The sequence below is a fragment of the Ranitomeya imitator genome, chromosome 1 (assembly GCF_032444005.1).
Source record: "Ranitomeya imitator isolate aRanImi1 chromosome 1, aRanImi1.pri, whole genome shotgun sequence".
NCBI classification, from domain to species: Eukaryota; Metazoa; Chordata; class Amphibia; order Anura; family Dendrobatidae; genus Ranitomeya; species Ranitomeya imitator.
This window is the reverse complement of record NC_091282.1, coordinates 350,800,994-350,811,265: the sequence shown is the minus strand read 5'-3', so window position 1 is coordinate 350,811,265 and position 10,272 is coordinate 350,800,994. Positions and strand designations below refer to the sequence as shown.

The 10,272-nt window shown below is 43.1% G+C and overlaps 1 protein-coding gene across 1 annotated transcript; it reads right to left on the bottom strand.

The window, feature by feature from the left end:
* Window positions 1–862: 862 nt before the first annotated feature.
* On the bottom strand, window positions 863–7,076 carry PLA2G3 (phospholipase A2 group III). Its single transcript, XM_069760229.1, has 4 exons — window positions 6,764–7,076; window positions 6,441–6,573; window positions 3,985–4,119; window positions 863–3,835 (listed from the first exon to the last, which is right to left on the bottom strand). Exons 1-4 carry the CDS (start codon window positions 6,921–6,923, stop codon window positions 3,517–3,519), a joined length of 747 nt encoding a protein of 248 aa, XP_069616330.1. The 5' UTR covers window positions 6,924–7,076; the 3' UTR covers window positions 863–3,516.
* Window positions 7,077–10,272: the final 3,196 nt, after the last annotated feature.

Below are 10,272 nucleotides of genomic sequence, written 5' to 3'. Positions count from 1 at the left end.
ACAGGACATCAGTGAGCTTGCTATTTGTCAGTTTCGCTGTCAGCGTGACCTCAGTGCTGCAGACAGTGGCAGCAACCGCTAAGACTCAGCTCTGGACCAGGGGATGGTGAGTGTTTGTTTTTTAAAAAAACAAAGTAAAGCTGGCAAACAGGGGTTTTATGATCGTAAAAACCCACTTTAAATTTATTTTTATTTATTATGCTTTGCTTATTTAATGCCATCGTATTCTGCAGCGCTTTACAGACATTATCATCGCTGTCCCCATTGGGGCTGACAATCTAAATTCCCTATCAGTATCTCTTTGGAAGGAAACCGGAGGAATCCCACGCAAACACAGGGAGAGCATACAAACTCCTTTGCAGATGTTGTCCTTGGTGGGATTTGAAGACAGGACCCCGGCACTGCAAAACTTTATAATTTTTCATATTTCCCACTGTTGTACACTAGAGGGCGCCACTCTCATTCGCCTACAATAGTACTGAAAACTAGCATTATGATTGCTGCACAGGTGGGCAGGAATTTCTCCGAGTAGTGTGCCGTCACACCTCCCCTCCCCTTCTGGTTGTGTGCTGGAGGCGAGGGGAGCATAGTGTTTAGAATTACATAGCTGGGCCATTTTGTTGATGACTTCACTATGATGCACACGTGCGGACAGCATATCACCTGCACTGTCGGTGGATTCTGGTGCAGCTCAGTGGAGCTTGTGAGCAGCCAGGTACATAGAAGGTGACGGGGCAGCTGGAGTGTTTGATGTGGTTGGGCACTGTGCTCCCTTCTGATTGTAGGGCTATTGTAGTGATTGTAAGCTGCCCTAACCTTTCAAGTACAGTGCCCCCTTGATTTATACATCGCCATGGTCCCTGTCAGCCCCTGTGTGCCTGGCTGCTCTGTGGCCATTCTCCTACAAACACATTCACGCTGGCCAAGACCTGTAATACCGGAGGTTTTCAAAATTCACTCTGGTTACAGATCATGACAGCGGAGGGTGCGTGGAGCTCAGTGAATCGGGCAGGGTTTCAAATGCATAATGCCAGGCTCCCCCTACAGCTGGGAACTGCTCATGCCAGGCAGCGAGCCCCAGGCACCACTAATAAGGCCACAGAATAAGAGGTGGGATTGGAGACTGTCCCTACTCCCCATTATATGCCGTATTTGCGTTCTGTAAGTTGTGCATTGACTTGTTACACGGAAGCAAATACATATGGCATCCCGCAGTGGAAAAAGGTTAATAAAATATACTGCTGTTATATTTTTTTTAAATGATCTAATCCTCACCCCCCCCCCCCCCAAAGAAAAACAAACAAAAAACTTTTAACCTTAAATACGTTTCATTAATGGAAAAAAAAAGTGACACGTTCCCTTCAATGAGGGGAAGCAGGGTGGTAGTGTTAGGTACCATCTGTTTTTTTGGGAGTAGATAAGATTGTTTCAGCACTGAATGTCCTAATGGATAAGGCACCTTTCTATGCTGCATGTAGTGCGCCTCACATAGTAGGTATTCTGCTCTTACTGATACGTGCTGCGGGACTCTTTCTGCATGTTTGTAATGTTCGCACTGTTTGGACTGTGGATTGTGGGATCTTCATACTTTGTAATACACTTTTTTAGCTTTAAGGCTATGTGCACACATTGTGGATTTCCCATGAGTTTACAGTACCATGTAAACCTATGGAAAACAAAAAACGCTGTGTCCATGCTGCGGAAAAAAACGCACGCGGAAATGCAGCGGTTTACATTCCACAGCATGTCAATTCTTTGTGCAGATTCCACAGTGGTTTACACCTTCTCCATAATAGGAATCTGCAGGTGTAAAACCGCAGGTGGAATCCGCACAAAATCCGCATAAAAATCGCGGTAAATCCGCAGGTAAAACGCAGTGCCTTTTACCTGCGGATTTCTAAAATCCGCTGCAGAAAAATCCACAGAGGTCCATTCTACGTGTGCACATAGCCAAAGGGAATCTGTCACCAAGTTATTGCCTCCTAATCTGAGAGCAGGATAAGGTGGAGATTGAGACCCTGATTCCAGTGATGTGTCATTGACTGCGCTACTTTTTGTAGTTCTGATAAAATCAGTTTTATCATGAGTAGATTATCACTAGGGGACTAGTTATCCTGCTCCTATGTAGTCCTCCATATCCAATCAGTGTTGTGGGCGGGGCTATACAGAGCTCTGCATTCAGAGACCAGCTAGATCTGCAGCAGATAAAACAGTGATTTTATCAAAATTGCTACAAGCAGCCCAGTAAGAGACACATCACTGGTATAATGGTCTCTGTCCCTACATAATGCTTCTCATAGATAGGGTAACAAAAATCTGGTGACAGATTCCCGTTAATCATGTACAGTCACAATGAGCGTGCTGCTCTGCACTGCTCAGTGGCTATTGGTGGATTACATAGCTGATACAATCGCACTAGATGAAGAGACATAATACTTATCTCCTATCTTTTGTTGCCTGTGAAATGTTCCTTTAAATGAAATTCGGATCCTCATACCTTTTGAGATAGAATCTTTATCAAAACAGCACCCAATTATTGCATCCAGTTTGATTTTATGTGAGAAAGGATACCAACCCCTATTGACATATTCTGAATTTATTGTACATCAGTGTTTCTAGCCTTTTAATAAGACCCCTGTTTTATCAGGAGATCACCATTAAATGACTAGTAAACCTGCTGCCTTGTAGTCCTCCCTATTCATGAGCTCTGTATAACCCGCCCCCAGCACTGATTGGCAGCTTTCTGCCCATGTACAGTACACAGAAAGCTGCCAATCAGTGGTGGGGGCAAGCTAATACAGAGCTCCACATTCAGAGAACTGCTAGACCAGCAGCAGATAAAACTGATTTTATCCAAACTACAGCAAGAAACTCTCAGTAACTGACACATCACTAGCATCAGGGTCTCTGCCCCTATATTGTACTACTTTCAAATAGGGTAGCAAAAACCTGGTGACAGATTGCATTTAACCTATACTATTACAACAAAATGTACTGTGTACAAAATGAATACTGGAACTGATTCAACAGTAGGAAAAAAATATTTCTACATGATTTCAGAAATATGAAGACACTTAATGATTAGTTACCCATAGTATAGACTACAGCACAAAAAAGGTTGGGTCCAAAAGTATTTACATAGCACAGTAGACAACGACTGTAATTGTGTTTTGTTTTCTATAGCAAGCATAATAAAATACGATATGGTCAGTGAAAATTACAATCTAAAATGTAGTTATGTGGTAGTGTCAGGAATTCAGTTTCTCTACATGATCATTCTCCTGCGTGTGTCATAAACCAGAGCTGCCCAAGTATTGTATACAGCAGTCTACATCTGTGTTCCATCTTCTGCGATGCCATACGCTAGATCCGGCGCCGCACTGTTCCATACATGAAGTTCGTGATTTCCGTTCTAGAATAAATGTCACAGTGTCTCCTGAAAGTCTTTTCTTTCAACACCCATATTTGTGTATACCTTCTTTCCAATTTATTTTCTTTTAATAAATGTCTCTTTTCTCAGTCTACCAAGAACAGTTTGGATTTTACTTTCTGTTTTTTAGATGTTTCTTCTGCCGTGTAGTCTTTTATGATCTTTTTGCTGCCCCTTTTAGCTTGTGCTCTCTGCAGTTTGTTGAGCCTCCTTCTCTTTGGCTTAGCATTGTTTGCCAATGATGGGGAGAGAGTTGTATGATTGTGTGTATGTGAGCTGAGGTCTGCTCTTTGTCCAGGTTTGTGCAGTCTAGGGGCAGACGTGTGACTGTCTTCTGAATTGCTGTAGTTGAAGATCTCTGGTTTGTGAAGCTCGGCTATCGGTACCATGCCCTTGGTTTTACAACTGAAAAACAGAAAATTGAAGGAAAATACATTACAACGTCATACTGAATATTCCTCAAGCTTGTTCACTCTAGGAGCAAAGTATTGTTTTGATGGATTGGACTGAGCTCTTACAAGTGTTGGACAAGCCAGAAATGAGGCACCACTCACCCTCCCCACCAGCGCCACTCCACACACTGTTCTTCCTGTCCCAGGCTGAAACAGGGCATTTCCAGGATGTTGAAGAACATGATCCCAACAAACGTAGAAACTGTATCATTAAGATCATGAAGACATTGCCTAAACCTAAAGGTTAAAAGAAGAAATGAGAGGGATGGTTGGAATAGGAAACAATGTAACCTTAGTTATGCCCAGGAGATACAGCAGCAATATTTCCTGCCTGAAGATGGATTCATTGCGGAGGGCTATTGGCAGTCACTTTCCTTAGATGATGTTTGCTTTTGTATATGGTAGAAACAAAAAAAAAAAAAATGATTTCTTTACAAACACAAGTGCAAAACAGAGTGAAATTCACAGTCAAATCCACACGAATTTATTGAATTGGTGCAGATTTGCTGTGGATGTTTTACATCTCGTTTTTAAGATTTTTTTTTTTTTTACACGCAAATGCAAATCTGTGTGGAAAATCCACACATAATCCTCTGCGAACCCGCAAGAGAAATTGACATGTTGTGGATTTGAAACACGCACCGCAGGTCAGTTTACACAGCGTAAAAGAAGCACAATGGACATGAGACTTCTATAAATATCATCCACTTGACTAGAACTGTAAGACGCTGCATTTTTAGCACAGTGAAGATATGCGGCGTTAAAAATTCACTCATTGTGGGAATTTATCCTAAGGGCTCATACTAACATGCGAGAAACTCGGATGAGTCTCGCACGTCAATACCCGGCTCATGAGCAGAGCGTGCAGCTGCATGTATTGCTATGCGGCCGCACGATCCGCTCCTGAGTGCCGGTATTGACATGCGAGACTCATCCGAGTTTCTCGCATGTGAGTATGAGCCCTTAGGTAGAAACAAAGGGTTATTACTGATTGATTTACACTTGACATTTTAAAACCTTAAGGCCGCGTTCACACCTTTGGTCAGTATTTTACCTCAGTATGTGTAAGCCAAACCCAGCAGTGGGTAATAAATACAGAAATGGTGACGGGTTTCTATTATACTTTTCCTCTGGTTGCTCCTCTCCTGGGTTTGCCTTAGGGCAGTCCCACACGTCCAGATAATTCCGGTACCGGAAAAGAATCGGTACCGGAATTATCCGTGTGCCCCTGCGTTTCTGTGGCACATCAGTGTGGCACGCGTGTGCCGCCTGTGTGCCCACTGGGCACCACACGGAGCGTGCAGGAGACAGCGCTAAAGTTTAGCGCTGTCCCCTGCATCGTGCTGAAGCCGCGATTCATATCTTCTGTGCAGCAGCGTTTGCTGTAAAGAAGATATGAATAATCCATTTTTTTGTGGTTTTTCTTGTATAAAATAAAGGTCCATGTCCCCACCCCCTGTGCGACCTCCCCCCGCTGTTCTGAAAATACTCACCCAGCTCCCTTGTTGGCTGTCGCTGCTTCCTCTCCTGGCCGCAACTTCTACTGTATGCGGTCACGTGGGGCCGCTCATTTACAGTAATGAATATGCGGCTACACCCCTATGGGAGGTGGAGCTGCATATTCATGACTGTAATCGGCGGCCCCACGTGACCGCATACAGTAGAATTGACTTTAACGGGTCCGTGTAATACGTGCGCTCCCACGAACACTGACATGTCTCCGTGTTTGGCACACGGAGACACGGTCCGCAAAAAATCAATGAAATCTGCACAGATGCATTGATTTTAATGTGTCTACGTGTGCCAGTGGCTCCGGTACGTGAAGAAACTGTCACCTCACGTACCGGAGACACTGGCGTGTGAAACCGGCCTTAGAAATACTGATGTAAGATACTGACCAAATACTGAACGTAGCCTAAAGGGAATCTGTCAGCAGGTTTTTGTTACCTCATCTGAGAGAGTAGCATAATGTAGGGAAAGAGACTCTGATTCCAGTGATGTATCACTGAATTTACTCGGTGCATCAGTTGTGATACAATCAGAATTTTCTCTGCTGCAGAAGTAGTAGTGCTCAAAAAGCTCCCCCCGCCCACACCACTGATTACCAGCATACAATGTACATTGACCGTAAGCTGCTAATGAGTGCTAGCGGCGTGGTTGGGACAGGTGGCACATGGGCATCTAGTCTGGCAGTAATAATCTCCTGCTGATAAAATACTTATTGTATTGAAACAACAGCACACAGTCTATTAAGTAACAAATCGCTAAAATTAGCCTCTACCTCAGGCTGCCCTCTGATTACATTGCAAAAACCTAGTGACAGATTGACTTTAAAACATGGATTGGAGGTACATAATATATATTCCATAGTAGTCCAGTGGTCTGCCCATGGAAGACAGACTGCAGTAAATCACGGGGAATTGATATTACACATTGCTCTTGTGCTCTATGACCACATCTTTCCAGCACAAATCTGCATTTCCTGAAAAGTCTGCGATTCAGAAGCTAATTCCCAAATCTTGATTTCCAAACAAGTGTCCATTGAGCATGATTCTTACCTCTGGTCGCAGTCGCAGTGAGAGACGGTGTGAAGTCTGTAATTTCGTATACCATACTGAAATTCAAAAGCCTGAATTTGTGGAAAGCAGTGGTCGTGTTCCCTGCAACAATGGTCCACTCCATGAAATAAACCTGAAAGAGTTACAGTAGTTTAGCATTTATATACAATTTTGTTGTTTGGAGAAAGTGCACTTATATGGTTAAAAACTGCACCCTAGGGGAATCGCTCAACTGTACGCTACATAGAAGATAATTGGCCATCATTTGCAGGTTGCAGATTATGGGAACTCTAGTCTATGTGGTTTTGGTGCATCCATCTTACCTAAGCTGGTAAAGTTTTCTGCAGTGCTTCCAACTCCACACCATAATGTACCAGGCATTATCCAGCTCCGTCTAGCCCTGGATTTCGGCTCGTCCCCATTTACGGTGAATAAAGCAATGAGATACATCACTTCTATGGCTAAAAAATGTCTCCAAAACATAGTTACAGAACGACCTTTGTATATTGCGGCTGTCAATAACACACATGTGCTGCAGTGTTTCAGATCCAAGGCTAGAACTGCACAAAGGGAAGAATGCTATACAAATATGTGGGAAGCATGTGGGCCCAGCCTAGCTGTAGATCAGTAATGCAGAAGAATGAATGGAGCTGGCTGCAGGTGACTATGGAGCACTTTTATAGTGGTTGTGATGAGGTGATGTGTGATCCTTCTCTCCTGATCTCAGTGTCACACCTACCATTGTCTCATTCAAGCTCAGCATCCACAGCAGCCGTTATCAAGCTTTAAAGAGACACGTCAATGATTTCTCTGTTGCGTGGAGGAATATTTTTCTGCACAAGTAAAAACTAAAATTTGGGAGAGTGTAAGACATAGTAGATGTGTAGTGGTGGTCTAATCTGACAGTATATCTCTGCCTGTTTGCTATAAAAATAAATAGGAATCGAAACGAAGGTAAACTGGATTCACACTGCGGTCATGGAGGTGACACAAGAGGAACTGTGAGGTGGGATCGTCACGCTACCTTACACCGTTAGTCTTGATCTAATCAACAGTGCCATGATGCAAGCAAATAAAAGTAGAATTCTCCCCAAAGAAATATTCCAAAAGATCACCTCTGAAATAAAAACTAATTTCAGATATCTTTTATTCGTTGCTTATATAGAACCTTTAGTTCCACAACACTTTACAGACATTATCATCTCTGTCCCGGTTGGGGCTCACAATCTAAATTCCCTATCAGTATGTCTTTGGAGTGTGGGAGGAAACCGGAGTACCAAGAGGAAACCCCCCGCAAACATGAGAACATCCAAACACCTGCAGATTTTGTCCTTGGTGGGGTTTGGACCTGGGACCCCAGCACTGCAAAGCAACAGTTGCTAACCACAGCCACCGTGCTTCTTATGGGTGGTATTTGAGTGCGTGCGTGCGTGCAGTCTTATGTGTAGGCAGCATGGTATAGAGCAGGAGGAGCCGAGCGAATTAGTATTGTCTCTCACCTACAGGTCCTTCTCAAAAAATTAGCATATAGTGTTAAATTTCATTATTTACCATAATGTAATGATTACAATTAAACTTTCATATATTATAGATTCATTATCCACCAACTGAAATTTGTCAGGTCTTTTATTGTTTTAATACTGATAATTTTGGCATATAACTCCTGATAACCCAAAAAACCTGTCTCAATAAATTAGCATATCAAGAAAAGGTTCTCTAAACGACCTATTACCCTAATCTTCTGAATCAACTAATTAACTCTAAACACATGCAAAAGATACCTGAGGCTTTTATAAACTCCCTGCCTGGTTCATTACTCAAAACCCCCATCATGGGTAAGACTAGCGACCTGACAGATGTCAAGAAGGCCATCATTGACACCCTCAAGCAAGAGGGTAAGACCCAGAAAGAAATTTCTCAACAAATAGGCTGTTCCCAGAGTGCTGTATCAAGGCACCTCAATGGTAAGTCTGTTGGAAGGAAACAATGTGGCAGAAAACGCTGTACAACGAGAAGAGGAGACCGAACCCTGAGGAAGATTGTGGAGAAGGACCGATTCCAGACCTTGGGGAACCTGAGGAAGCAGTGGACTGAGTCTGGTGTGGAAACATCCAGAGCCACCGTGCACAGGCGTGTGCAGGAAATGGGCTACAGGTGCCGCATTCCCCAGGTAAAGCCACTTTTGAACCATAAACAGCGGCAGAGGCGCCTGACCTGGGCTACAGAGAAGCAGCACTGGACTGTTGCTAAGTGGTCCCAAGTACTTTTTTCTGATGAAAGCAAATTTTGCATGTCATTCGGAAATCAAGGTGCCAGAGTCTGGAGGAAGACTGGGGAGAAGGAAATGCCAAAATGCCTGAAGTCCAGTGTCAAGTACCCACAGTCAGTGATGGTGTGGGGTGCCATGTCAGCTGCTGGTGTTGGTCCACTGTGTTTCATCAAGGGCAGGGTCAATGCAGCTAGCTATCAGGAGATTTTGGAGCACTTCATGCTTCCATCGGCTGAAATGCTTTATGGAGATGAAGATTTCATTTTTCAGCACGACCTGGCACCTGCTCACAGTGCCAAAACCACTGGTAAATGGTTTACTGACCATGGTATTACTGTGCTCAATTGGCCTGCCAACTCTCCTGACCTGAACCCCATAGAGAATCTGTGGGATATTGTGAAGAGAAAGTTGAGAGACGCAAGACCCAACACTCTGGATGAGCTTAAGGCCGCTATTGAAGCATCCTGGGCCTCCATAACATCTCAGCAGTGTCACAGGCTGATTGCCTCCATGCCACGCCGCATTGAAGCAGTCATTTCTGCCAAAGGATTCCCGACCAAGTATTGAGTGCATAACTGAACATTATTATTTGTTGGTTTTTTTGTTATTAAAAAACACTTTTATTTGATTGGATGGGTGAAATATGCTAATTTATTGAGACAGGTTTTTTGGGTTATCAGGAGTTGTATGCCAAAATCATCAGTATTAAAACAATAAAAGACCTGACAAATTTCAGTTGGTGGATAATGAATCTATAATATATGAAAGTTTAATTGTAATCATTACATTATGGTAAATAATGAAATTTAACACTATATGCTAATTTTTTGAGAAGGACCTGTATACCAGTACTGCACTACTCACCGACCAGTTCTGTCTCCTGTCCTACACATCGGGTTGCCAAGGCATCACAACACATCAATATTGTCATCAAAAGGGGTGTTTTTTAAATGGGCTCAGGTGGCAGGATTCCACATGAGTATTCAGGTATTTGGGTCCTGACACTACTTAGTGCCACATCACTGCTACTTTGATCCCTATTCCCTACCACTACTACAGCTTTGCTCCATTATTCCATAGCACTGCTACATCACTCCCTCGCTTTATATAAAACACAATACATTGTGCATTTCGTAGAGATGAGACATTGTGAATTTGGATTTTTGCTAAAGATTGACATAGATTTCAACATTTGCAGTGATGAGTATTATAGCTGGTGCCTATGATAAAGTTGTCATTGGGTAGATTCCATTTTACTGAAATAATTGTAAGAAGCAGGCTGTTGAGTGTCATTTAGTAGGGGTAAATGAAATACTCGTTAAAAAGAGTATTCCCATCCTGGACATTTATGGCATATCCACAGGATTTACCTTTTATTTCTAGATGTGGGTTCCACCTCTGGGACCACCACCTAGCTGGAGAATGAAGCCCTTCGTTGTGCTGATGGAAAAGAAGATGTGGCCATATCCCCACTTTCTGTTGCTTGCTCCCTCTCCAAGTCTGCATACAGAATAAAAAAATCCTTCCACAAAACTAACATGATTTAACTTATCTAACATTTTC

Excerpts from the sequence above, each read along its gene's own strand:
- PLA2G3 (XM_069760229.1), bottom strand. The coding sequence starts at position 6,923 with ATGTTTTGGAGACATTTTTTAGCCATAGAAGTGATGTATCTCATTGCT. Across the intron at positions 6,574-6,763 it reads AGAAAACTTTACCAGCTTAG|GTTTATTTCATGGAGTGGAC; the intron begins GTAAGATGGATG and ends TAACTCTTTCAG. Across the intron at positions 3,836-3,984 it reads GAGTGGCGCTGGTGGGGAGG|TTGTAAAACCAAGGGCATGG; the intron begins GTGAGTGGTGCC and ends TCTGTTTTTCAG.